Source organism: Conger conger, chromosome 2 (assembly GCF_963514075.1).
Source record: "Conger conger chromosome 2, fConCon1.1, whole genome shotgun sequence".
Lineage (NCBI taxonomy): Eukaryota > Metazoa > Chordata > Actinopteri > Anguilliformes > Congridae > Conger > Conger conger.
In genome coordinates, this window is record NC_083761.1 from 25210937 (window position 1) to 25229989 (window position 19053).

The 19053-nt window shown below is 45.3% G+C and overlaps 1 protein-coding gene across 3 annotated transcripts in view; it reads right to left on the reverse strand.

Moving 5' to 3' along the window:
- Window positions 1-19053, reverse strand: part of ccdc186 (coiled-coil domain-containing protein 186) — a 35134-nt gene that overhangs the window by 10147 nt on the left and 5934 nt on the right. For all 3 annotated transcript variants that reach the window (XM_061232973.1, XM_061232970.1, XM_061232971.1), the window contains exons 4-13: window positions 16151-16279; window positions 14107-14319; window positions 13070-13189; window positions 11141-11245; window positions 8646-8744; window positions 7909-7995; window positions 7269-7411; window positions 5631-5886; window positions 5050-5239; window positions 1257-1337 (exon numbers count right to left, since the gene is read on the reverse strand). In XM_061232973.1, the coding sequence (XP_061088957.1) occupies window positions 1257-1337; window positions 5050-5239; window positions 5631-5886; window positions 7269-7411; window positions 7909-7995; window positions 8646-8744; window positions 11141-11245; window positions 13070-13189; window positions 14107-14319; window positions 16151-16279 (1423 nt within the window). The remainder of the gene's footprint in view (window positions 1-1256; window positions 1338-5049; window positions 5240-5630; window positions 5887-7268; window positions 7412-7908; window positions 7996-8645; window positions 8745-11140; window positions 11246-13069; window positions 13190-14106; window positions 14320-16150; window positions 16280-19053) is intronic.

The following is a 19053-nucleotide window of genomic DNA, read 5'->3' on the forward strand; positions in this document are numbered from 1 at the left end:
GACTTCATCTAACTGCTGATGAACAAACAGACACAAGCACACATGTGATTACTACCATATTATCCCTTATGCATATAGTCTTCCACACCCATTAGTGGCTGACCTAAGATCTCTGTCAAGGTCAGATTGGAAATCCATATTGCTCGATCAACTCATTATCTCCGTAATTATCTAAAGGATGTGCGTGAACGCAGAAGATTCTTTCTGGAGACCACCACCGTTTCCACACAACCAGAGGAAACATCATACTTATGAAGGAAAACATTTTTGTAAGAGGGCTGTAGTTGTCACAGTTATATTTGCGATGATGCATTTTTGTGAAACGTGTTTTGACATATTGCGAACTGCAAGCAAAAATCCTTGCAAATTGCTTTTGTGAAATGAGCCCCACTACACGATTCCTTTTTCTGGAAACCCAGGTTGCACACGTACTGTAGCCCTGACATTTTAAAGACATTACACCCTTTGGTCACGAAGCACACGATGCAGCAGGAATACTAAACTGAAAAGACACAGTTGGAGCACACTGCTGAATACAGGCCCAATTTTCTGTGTTATTTGTGTGTTCATTTGTATTAATTTGTATGTATGTCATGTTGTAAGAGTGCATGTATGTACAGTATCTGCGCATACGTACATACATGTGTGGTGTGAATGTGCACATATATTGTGTGGTGTGCACGTGGTGTGTATTTATACATGTCCAGTGTGGTCAGTCGGTGTGTGTGTGTGTGTGTGTGTGTGGTGTGAATGTGTACATGTCCAGTGTGGTCAGGCCGTGTGTGTGTGTGTGTGTGTGTGGTGTGAATGTGTACATGTCCAGTGTGGTCAGTCGGTGTGTGTGTGTGTGTGCGTGTGTGTGCGTGTGTGTGTGTGGTGTGAATGTGTACATGTCCAGTGTGGTCAGTCGGTGTGTGTGTGTGTGTGTGTGTGTGTGTGTGTGTGTGTGTGGTGTGAATGTGTACATGTCCAGTGTGGTCAGGCCGTGAGTGTGTGTGTGTGTGTGTGTGTGGTGTGAATGTGTACATGTCCAGTGTGGTCAGGCCGTGAGTGTGTGCATGTATATGTGGGAGGTATCTGTGGTGTGATGCGCTTGGTAGTCACAGTAACGTGATATACAGACAATGACCGCGGTGCCCTTGCTGAAAGAGCAGTTGTGCGTATTGGCTGCGGGTGATTATGGTCTTCATTAGCTGGGTGGGACAGCTCTGCGGTTGATTGGTGACTTAAAAACGAGAAACCCCCCCCCCCCTTACCTGAAGAGCTGGAACGGCTGCCCATGCTGCTGGCCTCTCTGTCACAGCTCCCGTTCTCAACCTGGTCCAGCTTCTTACGAGCTGCAGAGAGAGAGACCATGCACCCCAGGTCTTATTTCAGTCAGATGTCAGGGACGGGGAGGGGGAGAGATGGAGGGATAGAGGGATAGAGAGAGGTACAGAGTGAGAGAGAAATAGAAAGGAGGAAGGAGGAGAGGAACCCAGTTACTCAGAGATCGTGCACCTCAGTGTTATTCCAGTCAGATGGGAGAGAGAAAGAGAGATGAAAGTATGGAGAGAGGGAGAAAGAGAGAAATAGAAAGGAGGAAGGAGGAGAGGAACCCAGTTACTCAGTGATCATGCACCTCGGCGTTACTGGACATTGACGCATAAACACAACCAATTAAAAGCAACAGCCCACATCACTGTTCTGTCTCTATTCAAATGTGGGTTGAGAGGCAAGAGAAGGTGTTGAATTTATGATTTAGAGCTAACATCAACACACAAGCAAACATTGCTCATTGCATTTAAAGTATCATTTCCAGGTTTCTGAGCCCCATACAGTGCCCTTCATAATGTTTGGGACAAAGACCCATCATTTATTTATTTGCCTCAGTAGTCAATTCGAGATTGGCAACAAAATAATCACAATGACATTGTGAAATTTTAATAAAGGGCATTTTTATACATTTTGGTGCAACCATGTAGAAATTACAGAAGTGTTTAAACATAACAAAACACCATGCTGCTGCCCGATATGCAGTAGGTATGGAAATGATTGTTTCTTCTGACAAATTACGAGAGGACATTATGGAGGGTACTGCATATCATATATGGCAATATAAACATATTCTAATATTTTTTTAGAATCGGATGTGGTGGAAAAAAAAGAAAAAATTTTGTTCTCTAATATTAGTAAAAAGGACATTCATGCTAGTGCCATGTTGCTCAAGGAGAGAAGCTTTTATATCAACCGTAATAACATGAATTTCAAATATATCACGATGATGGAAAAATACATTTTCTTTCCTATTTTATTTTGCAAAACACCTAATATGGGTGAACTATGTCAGCTGAAATAGCGAACACTAAATCTGGGAATTAAAGAAAATGAGTTTTTAGGAAATGGAAAACTATAATTGTATCAAAAATACAATAGTTTTGTTAAATCAGCAAAATCTGAAATAGCCTATTAGTTACCCCCGATTCAGCCAGGCACAGAAGATTGTTTATTTTACAGGGAAGCCAAAATAAATATAATCTTAAATTCTTATTATTAAAAGAATTATTTCTGAAGGGAAAGTCATATATTACAGAAAATGCGGCAGATTGAGATTAAAACCTCGTAACATAAAAACGTAACTGGACTTCGATGCGGCGGTAAAGAGTAGAGAATAACCAGGCCAAAGGTAGGAATAAAAATGAGTCTCCTTGTGAAACTTTTTCTTGCGGAGCTCATTCCATTAAAAGCAGCGAAGGAGGCTTGGGAGCTTTGGGCTCCCGGCGCCTTCCTCAAATAGAAAACGCGAAGCAACGCCTCCGCTTCCACAGGAGAGCGGAGACTGATATAGAGCATCCGTTTAAAAATACCCACACGTCCCCGGCGAGAGTGCGCCGCACCCCTGGGTTCCTGGTACCGCCTGGTTCTTCCAGCTGCAGCCGCAACCGAAAACGAAACGAAAACGTCCGGAAGCATCTCAACTGCCACCCCGGAGCGCGCTAGTCGGTCGCGTCCACTCACCCTTTCGACCTTACCCCTCTACGCCCTCAGGTGCTACAACTGAAAGGAGGCTAGCTGGTAGCATTACATAGCATACCGGCATTTGGCAGACGCTCTTATCCTGAGCAACGTACAACAAAGTGCATAACCATAACCAGGGACAAGTGCGCTGAAAGACCCTAGAGGGAAGTGCAGTTTCGAGTGCGAGGAATGACCACAAAGATATCAACTTGGACCCTGTAGCAAGCAGGGTCTCGAAATTAGTAAGGGTCCATGTTCAAATCAGACCAGAGCATTTTTCCAGTAAACACCGAGTCGCATAGATATGAGCCACGTATTCTGGACGAGTCTGATCAGCATGCATAAACGCAATATGCAGCAATTACTGCTTGGAGGTGAATTCATTAGTTTCTGTATGAATTAGTTCACCAAAGGCCCAATGTTGAAAGCTTTAATTCATTCTTAATAAGAAATTATGCTGGACATGCCGAAATGATGCAAGGTTTTTGGACCCGGACTGGTATCAAATTAGATTTTTTGTGAAGGCAAGTAGGACAACTACACAAAGGCTACTAAAACACCTCAATGAAAAAAAACTGCAACTATGTTTTTTCTTGAATTTAAAAGTGTTTAATTGTAAGAGGTATACAAATGCATACACAGTAAAATGCTACCATTTCTTTTTAATGTGAAGTATGTATTTCTTTTTTTTTTTGCTTCATTTTTATTAATTCATATTTCTTTTAATAAATGTGATGCCCAATGTGGGCTGAGCGTGTCTAATTCCCACCCCATTTGGATCGGCCAATCACCTGCAACCGCAGCCTCTGTCAAGCGCAGTGCAGACATCCCTGGTTCTCCTGGGAAAACATATGGCGTAGCCAATTGCTTCTTTGCACACAGCAGACTACTGCTAATCTTCCACGGAGCAGAGTCGCAGTAAGACCTTTCATAACCGGCTTTAGCATGTAGTCCAAAGGTGCCCAGTCAACCAGCAGGGGTAGCTATCCAGCCATGAACACAGACCCCGAACCAAGTGAACCCTCCCCATACCCTGTGCCACGCAATCACCAATCACCAACCATCCGAGTTCTGAGCTGCAGTAAAATTTTGCGTTTTTTCCTTTTGTAATGGGCCAGACTGTGAGGCCCACTGCAAAAATGTTCCTGAAAGTAGTATTGTCTATATAAACACAGTATATAAACGCATTCCGGTCAAGTATAAACTAAATGTCGCTGTGACCGGCCACATCCATTGCACGTCGCCCGTCGTGGACTATTAACTAGTTGATGTACAGCAATCACTTCTGGTAATTGAAAGCAATATAGTCTAGAAAAGAAACATACCAATAATCCTACTCTTCAAAGGGTTAAATCTTGTCGCTCAAAAAAAGGCTGGGAGTGGCCTGGTTGTGGCCGAGATGTGGGAAGAGACATTCATTTAAGAGCTGGTGATGTCCTCCCAGGAGTGCTACTCTGCTTAATCCAAAACAATACAGGCGTGGGTGGCATTCACAGGCAGATCGTAAAAACCTTTCTCCACAGAAAGTTGAATAATGTGAGCTTTCGTGGCTGAATTAGAGGCTTCAATCAGCTGTCCCAGTGGACCATTGCCTCCTCCGTGTGCACCGGATTGTGGATGGGAGTATTTTTGAGTATTTGATTAGATTGTGTGCGTGTGTATAATTAATTCATAATTACAGAGAGGATGAACAGCCAGTGGAGACAGTCTTGCTTCTCCTATTGACAGTTTTCTTCACCAGTTCAGTGACAGAAACGGAGTTGTTGACATTTGATTGACAGGGGGGGGGGGGAAAGGATTCTTCTTTTAAAAGCCAAGAAAAGATTCACTTCCAGAAAGATCTTAATTTAAATATGGTCTGTGGAGACTTAACACATATGACTGGCTGTAGAACATACTAATGCGCCACATAATGTACTTCCTGTTACTGTGACCTCTGACCTCAGATTAAATCAATCCAGTTCCACTTCAGGTAAGAGCGCAGTTGAAGACAACCATAAACAATAATATTAATCTGTAGGTGCAGCACTGTTTACGGGAGGAGCAGCATACCTTGAATGAGCTGTTTCGTCAGGTCCTTGATGTTGGCTGCCTGTTTCCTCTTCTGAGTGACCAGCTCGTCTCTCAGCTCCTCCACGCGCGTCTTCAGCTGCGCAGTCTCCGTCTGCAAAGCAGCCCTCTCCGTCTGCAGCGTCTGCACGTCCTCCTGCCTCTGCTGCTGCTCCGCCTGCAGCCGCCCCGTCTGAGACGCACACGCACATGCATGCACGCACACACATGAGCGAGCGTGTTCAAAACGCTCGGGCCGTAAGTCTCACAAACACACCCACAGTCTGTGTGTGTTTCTTGTAACATGTGTATCACACATGCGGATGCACGCACACACGCGCACACACACACACACACACACACACACACACACACACACAGACACAGACACAGACACAGACACAGACACAGACACAGACACAGACACAGACACAGACACAGACACACACACACACGCACACGCACACGCACACACACGCACGCACGCACGCGCACGCACGCGCACGCACGCACACACACGCACACACACGCACACACACGCACACGCACACACACGCACACACACACGCACACACACTCCTCACCAGGTCCGCCGCGGCCCTCTCCCTCTCCTGAAGCCCGGCCTCCAGCTCGCGGCCCAGGGCTGACGCCCGGTCCAGCTGCGCCTGCAGCCCGTTGCTCTCCGACTGCAGCTGCGCGTTCTTGCTGGTCAGCTTCTCGGTGAAGCCCAGGAGCTCGGCCTCCCGCGTGCGGCTGCCCTGGATGTCCCTCTGCAGGTCGGCCGCCTGGGCGTTCAGGCTCTCCACCTCCCCTCTCAGCGAGGCCATCTCCTGCTCGTCTCTGCAGGGAGCATAGACACATCCATTCATTTAGTTCTCCTTTATTTAACCAGATGAGTCCCCCCTGAGATGCTTATCTCTTTTACAGGGGAGCTTTGGCCAACGGAGGAGCAAGCAGAGATTACACCATAATATTTAATACAATACAAAAGTGTGACACAAATTACACATTTATACCATCTCAAGTAAAACAGCCACAGACCTGTTTTTAACATCTGAAGTAAACTTTTAAAATAACCCACAGTTGATCCAGTTTAATATCTTTCTTGTAATAAATAATAATAATTTTGTCATTTACTTACAGTTGATTAGACTAAGCAGGAGCAATGCAGAGTTAAGGGCCTGGCTCAAGGGCCCAACAGCTGTACAGATATTATTGAGACTAGACCACGGCTTGAACCCCCAACCTTCTGGGATACCAGTCATGTACCTTAGCCACTACACTAAAGGCTGCCACATTAGAGATACGTCAGGTGCTAGCATTAGCCATAACGGTCATTGAAATTGATGGTAGCAACATTTAGCAAACATTAATGGGGCTACTTGAACCCACACAACAACGACTGTAAATCCTTTTTTTCTTTGCACATGAAATAAACTGCATCAATATATGGTAATTAATCGGGTGGGACAATAAATATTTATCCAGCTAAACAAGCATTTTTTAAACAATTCTGCAGACTTTTGCCGCAGGGACATTTTACAACAGAAGGCCACAACAGATCATCTCATTTTATCCGTTTATCAGTTAGGACCTGAGTACACTAACACTATTGCACCCATTGCATCCGCTCCTGTCAATGCCAATAAAAGTACCTCTGGCAAGAGACAGTGAGAGAGGCGAGAGGGAAGTGTGGAACTGGTGATTAAGCAGGGGGTCTCAGTGTCACCCAGAAAGGGCGGGTGTGGGTGCAGCCTTCTGTCTTCCAACTGAGCAGTTACACAATGGTTCATTTTACTGATTAACCTTGATTACACTGCAAAAACTAAAAAAATAAGTTCAAGTATTTTAGTCTTACATTTAGAATAATCTTATTTCTATGACTTTTGTGCTGAATAAAGCAAAAATATTGCCAGTGAGGTGAGACAGTCTGACTCGTTTTGACAATTTAACTTGCCGAGCAAACAGTAACTTGAAACAAGCTAATATTTTTTCATTGAGAGAGAGAAACATGAACTTAAGTCTCATTACAAGACTAAAACACTCGAGACAGACTGTTTTTGCAGCGTAGGAGAATCAGGTGCGTAACTGCTCAACTCAAACGAAAGCTTGCTTGTATATCAGCCGGTTCTGGGGAAGTTTGAGGGCCCCTGTGATAGAGGGAGAAGAAAGAGAGTGAAAAGGGCTAAGAGGAGTGTTGGTTGAAAGAGGCCCGCTCTCACCTCAGTCTCTGCTCCTCCAGACTCCTCACGGCGTTCAGCTTCTCTCTCTGGTTGTGGATCTCCGCCTTTTGCCGGTTAATGATTTCTCTGTATTTGCAGAGCTCCTCTTCAGTCCTGGGCCTCTCGTCCTCCAAACACTTGACCTGGAAGAGGAGCAGTGTCAGCACCAGACTGGGTCCAATAGCTACTTTCACGCTTTAACACCGGTACTATTCTACTATTCCTGCAGATAGCCGACCATTTTAAAACCACACATACACACCAGACCTGGGTGAAATACGCAATTGTGTTGGATTCAAATACTTTTCCATGCTTGTCTGGTGTATTACAACCTATAAAACACTCAACAATTGCAAACCCTGCCTTCTGGTCCTCTTGGTTGAATTGCATCAGGAAATCAATTGAGCACAGAAAACTATTTAAATCCAAAACAATTATGCATTTCACCCAGGTCTGACATAAACGCATGTAAACACACACACACACACACACACACACACACACACACACACACACACACCCCTGCGCACACACACGTGCGCACACATGCACGCACACACACGCACGCACACACACCCCCATGCACACACACACACACACACTCGCTCACATGCACGCACGCACACACACACACACACACCTTAGTTCTCAGCGTGCCCAGCTCATCCACACCCTCCTTGAAGGTCCTCTTCAGATCCTCCAGCTCTTTAATCTTTGCCCGGTGCACCTGTTCATCGTAGTAAGAAAGACACAGGGTCACCATCTTCTGAAGATGCTGCACGTCCAACCGGAGCAAGCAGATGGTCCACACATTCCACCCAAAACCTCTTACACGATCCCCTCCCTCCCTCCCTCCCTGGGCATCCGAATGGCCGAATATGCGTCAGCTGGTGGAAGGGTCATCCGCATTGGGCACGGGTACATTACCAGACTGCAAAGCCCAGTCACACATTAGGAAAATGGGAGGCCCCACCCAGCTGCCCTGTTCTTCTAAATATTTTAAGTCTTCTTCTAATTACAGTTTGGTGGTTCAAGCCCCGGCGAACCACCAACCTTCCGGGTCCCAGTCATGTACCTTAGCCACTAGGCTACAAGGCTGCCAGTTTTCTAAACCCCGTTTACCTGGGAGTCAGGTGTTATGACAGTTTGGCCAACTGAAGCTCTGATAGTTAATTACCTGGGAGGAAAGAAAACCAGGGCTGGATTTGGATATGGGGGCCAGATTTGCTGACCCCTGCTCTACAGGCTCCGGGCAGCACAGACTAGTAGGCATGTCCTCCGAGGGGCTGACTGACAGGACACCGAAGCTCCACCCAGCAACTCCTTGCTGTCGCTTTCTGACAGGTAACAACCTTTTTTGTTTATTTATTTTATTACCTCCAGCTGGTCAGTCTGCTCCTGTCTTTGTTTCTCCAGCTCGCCTTTCGTCTCACGGAGCTTTGCATCCAGCTCATTAGACTTAATCTCCTCAGACTCCTGAATGCAGTGAGAGAGGGGGAGGGAGAGAGAGAGAGAGAGAGAGAGAGACAGGGAGAACAGTGGGAGAGACAGAGAAGGGGGAGTGAGAGAGACAGGGGGAAGAGGAAGAGACAGGGAGAGTGAGAGAGATACAGGGGCAAAGAGAGTGAGAGAGACAGGGGGAAGAGAGGGAGAGAGAGACGGGAGGAAGAGAGGGAGAGAGATACAGGGGCAAAGAGAGTAAGAGAGACGGGGGAAGAGAGGGAGAGCGAGACGGGAGGAAGAGAGGGAGAGACAGAGAGAGAGGCAGACAGACAGAAAGAGAGAGAGATGAAAAGAAGAGAGGGTGGAAGTGGGCGAGGACTCCAGTTACTCAGAGCTATACACGAAACATGTGAAACCAGATTAACAGATGTACCCAGAGCCATATGGACAGGGATACAGGCAGATGCACAAACTCTAAACACAGCACTGTAAACACCAGCACACGGCTCTGCACTGCCACCTAGAGGACACTCCCATTGTCCGAGAAACAGCTCGCTCTTGTCTCCCATCACCGGTGTGCTCTTCTCAGCTTTACCGCACACAAGTCTCACGCCAATCCTGCACATTCACGCAACCAGCTACCACTGCCATTTCCTTGAACCGTATAAAAGCAAGAATATCGACTGCAAAGGTCAAAACAATCATTCATTCTTTTTCCCTGGAATACCCGGAGGGGTTTTTTTCAGCGAACGGCATATACGGTTTTCTGCGGCAGCATCATTTTATGGCGTAGCTTTACAACGCCATTGTATAATGTCGCATCCGCCAGGAAGCCACAAGCAACTCCCAACCGTAGGAAAGGGGGAGAGCCATTTAAAGCACGGCTACTACATGGACTGCAGGCGCTCGGAGATGAGTTCCAATTTAAGCTTAAAATTGATTTATATTTCCTGAGGTTTCCATAAGCAATTTCAACAGGAATGGGACTACGGTAATAGCGCTAAGATAAAGAAACGGGGGGTTTAAAAATAGATGTTTTTTAACCAGCCGTGGGATTGCTGAGGCTGTAATTGTAATTACAGGGTGTTTTTATTAGGCCACGGTAGCCTGCTCACGCAGAGTTGGAAGGCGCATGCGAGTCCATCAGAATACGTGCTCGCAGAATACGACCTTGAATATGAAAACTGGCTTTGGTCTAAATCTGGCGGGCCACAGGATGTCCCATTTTTTTCTTTTGCCCTATAATAATAACAATAGTAATAATAATTTGTTATTTAGCAGACGCTTTTATCCAAAGTGACTGTTGGTTAGACTTATTAGGGGACACGCCCCCCTGGAACAATGCAGGGTTAAGGTCCTTGCTCAAGGGCTGCAACAGCTGTTCTGATCTTATCGTGGCTACACCGGGGCTTGAACCACCGACCTTCCGGGTCCCACTAGGCTACAGGCCACGCACAATAATATCAGCAACCAGTTCAGACCCAAGAAAGCAGGTGAGGGAAGTTAACCGTTTAAGCGACTGCTTTAATAAATCAGTTATTTACCGTGGATGACAGCATGTACACTTAAGGGATGACTTTTAAGCAATTCTGTTCGTGCTTGCGTCTGTTTGCTCGTCAGCAGATAAAGTCCTTTTGCCTGACCGTGGGATAAAGATGTTTTGCTTAAGAGTTGATAATGCGGGTACAAGAAGAATATGTACATGGCTGGAATAACATAGAATGTGCCAAGTGCATAGTTTTGACGTAAACATAAAAGCAGAGAGCTTGCTGCTTTGTTTCAGAGACAGCACCATGTTGATGTATTGCAAATTCTCTCCATGCTGCACGGAATAAAGAGTGGCTCATCACAGTGGTCCTTTCCTCATGAGGTATATATGGATGACATATTTTCCCTCTACAGTTTTGATTAACAACAAAAACCAACAGATCCTGCAGCCCTCCAGGACCAGGAATTGTCTAAATCAGTAATCTCTCAGGTTTTTGTTTTCATCTTAAAATCTGTAACTGTAACTGCTCTAATTGCTCTAATTCATTAAGTGCAGAGTAACAACGACAACAAAATCCAGCAGATCCTGCGACACCCCCCACCCACCCCCAACCAGAAATAGTCTAAATCAGTGGCCTCCAACCCTGGTACTGGAGAACAACCTGGTTTTTGTTTTCCCCCTAAAATCAGGTGAGTTAACGGTAATCTATAACTGTAACTGCTCTAATTGATTCATTTAGTGCAGAGTAACAACTAAAACCCAGCACGGCCTATAGCTCTCCAGGACCAGGGTTGGAGACCAGTGGTCCAAATCATTCGGCAGGAGAATCACGTTTCGCACACGCGTGTCCGGGGCGATCGGCAAAGGTCAAGGACACGCAAGGAGACGCGGTCAATCGCGCGTGTGCCTCGGGGGACCAGCGATGACGCAGGTCACACACCTGATAGGTCTTGATCATGTCCTGGCAGTTCTTGCGGATCTGTTCGGCCTCCTCCTTAGCCTGGGTGAGCCTGGTGGTGGTCTCCCTCAGCTTGTCCCGGGTTTCCTGAATCAGAGCAGCGAGAATTAGACCCACCTCACAGAAACGGTAAATGTCTGCATTTATATAGCACCTTTATCCAAAGCGCTGTACAATTGATATTTCTCATTCACCAATTCACACACACACACCAACAGCAATTGACTGCCAAGCAGCTCGTCAGGAGCATTTGGGGGTTAGGTGTCTTGGTCAGGGACACACAGGGTGGGATCAAACTGGCAACCCTCCGACTGAGACAACGGCAAAGCTACATTGCTACTCCAAATATGTTCATTCTTAAATCTGTCATGCATACAGTATATACATTCAGTGAGCACTTGGTATTTTAGCCTTTTTTAAATTATTATTATTATAATTTTTTTTTTTTACTTCTGCCACTGTTGCATATAAAGTGGGCAGTGAGTGTATATACAGTTAAATGTAAAAGTATTGAGACAGTGACACGTTTTTTATCATTTTGGCTCAGCACTCCAGCACATTGTATTTGAAATAAAAAAAGGGTTGGAATTCCTACAAGGATCAACTAATCTGGATGTAAATACCCTGAAGTTAAAGCTGCCGGTCTGCAGTTTAAAGGGGCATTCACCCCAGAATGAAATTAAAGCTTCCACTTAAAGTTTCCACTTAAACAGAATACGATCTATCCATCCAATAGATAGATTTGCTGAGTTGAGACAGATTATCTAGAATTTACGATTTAAAAGTTTACCGTGATATAATGGACTTCTACGGACAACTCATTTTCTGGTAATGAAACGCATCATCAATTTACATTTGAAAAAGCCAAGAGCAACATTCCCAATTCCCAACATGCCACAGTTACTCACAAACATCAATGATGCTCAAAATTATTTCTTCTACTGCGCTTACTCACCAACTGCAGCAGTGCAAGCAAAAGTTTCCGACAAAGCACACCAGTATTGTGGGGCAAAGTGTTCATGTCTTCTTCGTAGTGAAGACATTGGGAGATCCTATATTGTCTTGGCAAATCTGAAGTTCACAGCTGGCTAATGTACACATTGATGTTTCAAGCAAAGCACTGTAAACAGTAGGCTACAGCACTGATCAAAACAATGTACACTTTGCCCAAAATACCAGCAATAGAAGAAATATTTCTGGATTAAACTGTGCATTTTTGAGCTCTGTTGATAATCGGAAGTAACTGTGGTATATTTGGAAAGAGACCTTGCTGCGGAGTTTTTCGAATGCAAATTATCGGTGCATTGATTATCAGAAAAGGAATGGTCCAAAGAGGTCCATAATAGAGGTGAACCTAATCTAAAAAACAGTTTTGAAATCTAGAAAATTACCTGGATGGATGGTTAGAGAGTAAATTGAAACATAGACTAATTTCATTTCTGAGTCAACTGCCTCTTTATCCTCCTATCCTCCTTTGCTTTATTTAAAATCCAACATGCTGCAGTACAGAGCCAAAGCAACAAAAAGTGTCATTGTCCCAATACCTTTCCATTGAACTGTGTGTGTGTGCGTGTGTGTATGTGTGAGTGAGTGAGTGTGTGAGAGTGGGTGAGTGTATGTGTGTACGTGTGTATGTGTGTGTCTAACAAACTACGTGACAGAATGTAATTGAATTGAAACTGAATGAAAATGAATTATCGCAGAATGTGTGGCACCACACAGTGGAGTGTCAGACTGTCATAGGAAGGGGGGTGGGGTAACAACACAGTGCTGTGGGGGGGGGGAGGGTGTAAGACATCGCTGTAGGGGGGTGTGAGAGTGTGGAGGGGGGGTGTGAGACTGTGTGCTTGGGGGGGGGGAGCTGGAGCAGTGTGACTGGGCAGAGGGAATCAGCGAGTGGAATGGCGGTACCTTGTGGGCATCCGTTTCGCTCTTTAGTTTGTTCTGGGCCCATTTGACTTTGATGGCCTGGGAGTTCACCTCCTCCTTGAGCTTGTCCACATCCCGTGCCAGCCGGATCGCCTCGCCCTCCTGCAACGGAACAGGGAAATTATCATTCATATTAATAATACTCTTAAATTAAAATAAGAGGTGAATAATGATGCAGGGTAGAAGTCCACTTCAGGATGTTCCACCAATTCACCTGGATTTGCTAATTAGCCTAATTCTTCAGCCATGTTATAAAACCAATTACTGAAATTAGCTGGCACAAGGCAGAACTTTTACTTTGACCCCTGGACCTCTGAATATTAAATTCAACCTCTTAGGTCAGGGATCATCAGCTCCTGGTCCTCGAGGGCTGAGAACCGCTGGTTTTCCACCCTCCCTTTACCTGGGTGTGAGGGGTGAAAACAGTCTCTAGACAATCAGTAGCACCGATTACAGGGAGAAAAGAAAACCAGAGCTGGATTTTGATGAGGGCCGGAGTTTATGATCCCCATCCAAGATCCTTCATCTTCATGGCCATACAATCCCAGGATGCCAAAGTGCCACACCTCACAATCCATGATGCTCCAAGTGCACTCACCATGAGAGGCCCACAGGGGGCACTGTGGTCTCAAACTCACTGCCATGGAGGGACCTTGTGTATTTAGGTTTTCATCTCAACCAATTAATGCTGCATTAATGAATCCAAATGACACACTCAGCCGTATGCATGCAGTTGTTACACACGGCCCCCCATGGCACAGAGACCAATGGCATTTGAGACCAATAGTATGTGCCAGGGATCATCAAATCACAGTCCTCGAGGTCCGAGAACTGCTGGTTTTCCACCCTCCCTTTACCTGGGTGTCAGGTCAGAAGACACTCAGGTCAATCAATAGCGCTAATTGTTCAGGTAATTACTCGGGAGGAAAGAAAACCAGGGCTGGATTTGGATTGGAGGTGCAGATTTGCGCACGGCCGGTACGTGAAATCTCATTGGTTGCGCTCACAGCGCCGCTCACCTTGGCCTCGTGCAGCTGCTGCAGACGGCCCTTCTCCTGGGCCAGCACGTTGCCGCGGGCGACCTGCTTCTCCACCTCCCTGCTGGCCTCCCGCAGCCTCCTCTCCAGCTGCTCCTTCTCCCGGCGCAGGTCCAGCGCCTCCTTCTCGCCCCGCACGTACTTCATCACCATCGCCTCCTTCTCTTGCCGCGCCTCCTCACACTTCCTGTTGGCCTGACGTCGCGCACAAGGACAGGCAGAGGCCGAGACTTTAATGGCCAGATCCACAGACGTAGATTAAGCTTAGTTCTGGACTAAATTGAGGTTCGTATGTAGAATCTACATTCAGAATATGATTTAGTTTAGGACTAGGCTTAATCTGCGTCTGAGAAGCCGGCCCCAAAGCTTCAAAGCCTGATCTATAGCTTATCACAGCTTGCTACAAGTGTCCTATGACAAAAAATGGCGCATTTTTAACTGAAGAAAAAAAGTGTCGCATGACACTTTTTCCCCCTCAGTACGGCGCACCTGTAGAGTTTAGTTATGTCACGGACAACATCATATTTTGACGAGCAATGTATATTGGACATGCTCGCGACCCTTCTCCAAGCCACATAGTCTCCAACCGCGACTGTACCCCCACAACTGGGCGCTGTTGTTGTATGCGGCGAGCCTCCCCCTGCTGAGTCCTCCCCCCGGCGAGCCAATTATGCTGCTCCACATGACCCGGCCGAACTGGCTAAGTGTGCAACTGCAACCGACTGAACTGCGACGGCAAGGCTAGCCTGTTGCGCCACCGCAGCTCCCCAAGCCACTGCTCCGAGACTGCAGTTAAAAACTACGCTCAAAAGGGACAAAGTACATTGCAGCCTGCTGCCTATCATCAACCGTAGTATCATTACCCATGATCCATTATCCATCTGTAGAAGTGCAAGGACACCCGGGGACCAATCGGGAAAGTCCCATTCAAACGAACGTCAGCGTACAAGTAATGCATTTTCAATTTAATGCACGCTGAAATGTTGTTTTCTCCCCATAAATATTTCAACAGATGCACACAACAGCCTCATTCATTGTAATTTGTCACCCTGTGAGACTTGGACAAAACGCTTGCGCATTACACAGTTCTTCATCTAAGTTAGCTTTAAAATATCATGTTCAAGCATTCAAGAATATGTACAGTTTACAAATTATTGCTATGGTATGGGTATGGTCTGCCATGATACCATTAAGAGACCCCTCCCGTACTGCATATAAAACACACAAGCTATTAAATTCATGGACAGCTGCACATTCAGCAGAGCATTAAATTGTGTTGGGAGCAGAAGGCAGTAAGTGAAGGAGGCGCACCACCAAATCCTTCATTACTTAAGAGTTTATGCCACACTCCACATCAACACGTCAAGCTTTTCTAAATCACGCACCCTGTCAGATCACTAAGAGGACGAGCGATTGCATCGAACCAGCGGATTACCCTCCAAACCTGGTCCCAGACATCAGCCTCCGAACCTGACCAAATTTCTATACTTTATTGTCAACATAAAATAAAGATTCCGTGTCTGGTTTACACAAAACACCACAAACACAACTTTTTAAAAGTTCTGCCTTAACCCTATAAGGTATATGACAATTATATTTCTGATGTAACTGGTATAGTAATTGTAAGCAATGGAGAAATAACATTCTAAAAAGCATTCCACGGGCAGCCTGTAGCCTATTGGCTTAGGTACATGACTGGGACCCGGAAAGCCCCAGTGTAGCCATGATAAGATTTTCCTGTTGGGCCCTTGAGCAAGGCCCTTAACCCTGCATTATTCCAGCGGGGATTGTCCCCTGCTTAGTCTAATCAACTGTAAGTCGCTTCGGATAAAAGCGTCAGCTAAATAACAAATTAAGAGTTATAAATGACAAAACAATTTCTAACTTTGCCCGTATCCTAGTGTAGAGATGAGCTCGGTTGAGGGTTTGAAGACCAAACGAACATGGCCTCTGGAGCATGGCGCTGTGCTGAAACGCGGAGGTGTATCTCCCCCACCCCCAGGAGCAGCGCATGCACTCTGCTCACCTGCTCCAGCCGGTAAGCCATCTCCCTCTGCATTTGCTGGAGGGCGTTCTTGGCGGCATTGTCCTGGAACACCAGCCTGTCCTTGGAGGCCTGCAGCTCCTTCCTCAGCTCCTCCACCCGAGTCTCAAACTGTGGAAATAAGGGCATTCGCGTAATACGGTATAAGCAGAGGTAACAGGAACTCTCACTGTGGGTAATATACACAGAGGTAACAGGAACTCTCACTGTGGGTAATATACACAGAGGTAACAGGAACTCTCACTGTGGGTAATATACACAGAGGTAACAGGAACTCTCACTGTGGGTAATATACACAGAGGTAACAGGAACTCTCACTGTGGGTAATATACGCAGAGGTAACAGGAACTCTCACTTTGGGTAATACAAGCACAGGTAACAGGAACTCACAGTGGATAATACAAGCACAGGTAATAAAAACGCACACCAGCAGCTGTCTAACAGAACCCGTTTGACAAGAACAAACCAAGCACACAATGCAAATGCAAATGCAAAAACAAATAAATAAACACAAGCAAAGGACCCTCAGGGACATGGGAAATAAATATGGGAACTTATTTAAGGTAATATATTTATTTCACAGTAATACTTTTAAAACACACTCACACACACTATATTTTACACAGGCACGCACACACGTAAATATAATACAGACAGGGCTGAACTAGCCTTCTGTGGGCCCTATACAAAGTTAGTTCAGGGCTCCTGAAAGCTGTCCCCCATTTGTAAATTCTCTCACACAGCAAATGCTGCAGTGACCATTCTGACCGTGGTCATAGATTTCACTACACTGTAATATACTGAATTTGCATATGGGGAGCCACTTCCTGCTAACTTCACCACCAAGATGATACAAATATCACGGTGCTTTCCCTCCGCAGTAGTCTACTCGAGGGTAAAGGCATGGTAAGGACATTAGAAGTGCTGTACATAACGTTCCCTGCCATTCTTCTTTTACGCTCAAAACTCAAATGTTTTGGCATGAACTTGGCTCCGGTTTTTCTGCACTGTCCTGTCAGTGCTGACTAGTGGGGCACAGAGGCACGGGCCCAGACACTCTATATTTTATTTTTGATTTCCTGGGAGCCTGGGAAGAGCAAACAGCCCGTGTCGACCATGAACGAGAGCAGGAGCCACACTCAACAGTAAACTCTGTTAACAGACATGATGGAGAATGCACTTTACCAGGGAACCTGTTACTGGGTACCTACGACCTGCTATAACTTTACTCATTTAGCTTATGCTTATAGTGTGAACTAGATTTGATTCTCATGGCAATTGATAGCTGACACTAAGAGAAATGTACCTTATCTGGCCTATGTTCTGTAGTTGCCCCGGTGACCTTCGGTATGCACTTAAAGCGTCAGCCAAAAAAATGTAATGTCATGCAATGTACTGTGAATTAGACTACTGCATTGGGACAGGTCCCTCCTTAGAGGTCTAAACAGAGTAGACTATTGAATTTTGATTGATAACTGCTTACTGAACTGACTGAAGAGAATGGCACTGTATCCAATGTTGCTGCACAGCGCAGTGTTTACTGGGCAGAGTTCCACAGCAAAGACTCTGCAAAGCCCCCACACCACATCAAAAGCAGATTGTTGAGATTTTCCATTTACAATTAGCCTAAATATTTCAAATCATACCAGCTGAACAGCTATTGGTGCAAAGAATTACAAGAACTACAGTGGAGACACCAATTAACCTGACTTAGCAAAATCCCCGCTCCATGCACCACTTCTTCAAATCACAGGTCCCTCCAGGTGAAATGATGAATGAAACTGCCAAACAGGTTTCCCCATGGCGACAGGCGTAATGAATAGGTCTACTGAAGAGGTTTATATTTAGTCATTTCATCTGTTATCAGCGGGTGCTAAGGCTAATTAGACCTTCTCTTGCGAAGGCGCGGCGCATTCCGGATGGCCGGAATCAGTTTGTTCTTTGGGAGTATTGATGGCCTTTACGGACAGGAAGCTAATGCTGCAGTTTGTGTGCCTGCTAAATGCCTCCCTTGGTCACTCTGTTTGTCTTGCGTTATTTTTAGCCCTGGTGGTTTTATTGAATATGGTTATCGTGCTGGACGAGTGTTGCCTTAACACTCCAGTGAGCAGTCTATAACATTCCTCCTCAGAGAAGCTACACTGATACGCAATTCTTATTTACATATTTACATAGTCTGGATATCTTGTCCTCAGATTGTCCTACAAGCGATACTATAACTCTTTGGATTTTAATGGATCTCTATGGGTGAATCTAGTCCCACCCCCCAGTTCAAATCCATTCAAATGCAAATATATTTTTGTATCACTTGTACGACAACCTTAACATAAGATATCCAGATTCTAGTGATGTTGATAGGTCACAGACTTCAGGAAGTCATGGCATGCAAACAATATGCAACCAAATACAAAACATGACTATTTTATTTTACATTACGCTAACTTGTCTCAAACATTGGAATGCAGGGCTACGTATAAAAAGTACTGTAGATACTACATCGTGAAACCAATATGTACAGAAATACCCTTTAATAAAAGCTGAGAATCTGCACCTTGACCACGTATGGGGTCTAATTGTAATTATTTGATTACAAACAAAGGAAACAAAACATTACTAGGAAACAGCAGAAAGAGGCAAAGTGCGTCCAAACCTTTGACCGGTACTGTTTCCCAATCTAACTTTTTTATATTCTTGAGCTATAGAACTTTGAGTGGACAGCTAGACAAGCATGATGAAAAATATAGTCCAATTATTACAAAATTTGAATTATGCCAAAAAGCCACACAGCCAAGACACAATATTGACAATTTATTCAGTGCAGTCCATAAGTATTTGGACAGTGGTACAATTTCAGTTCTTTTGGCACTGTACTCCAGCACATTGGA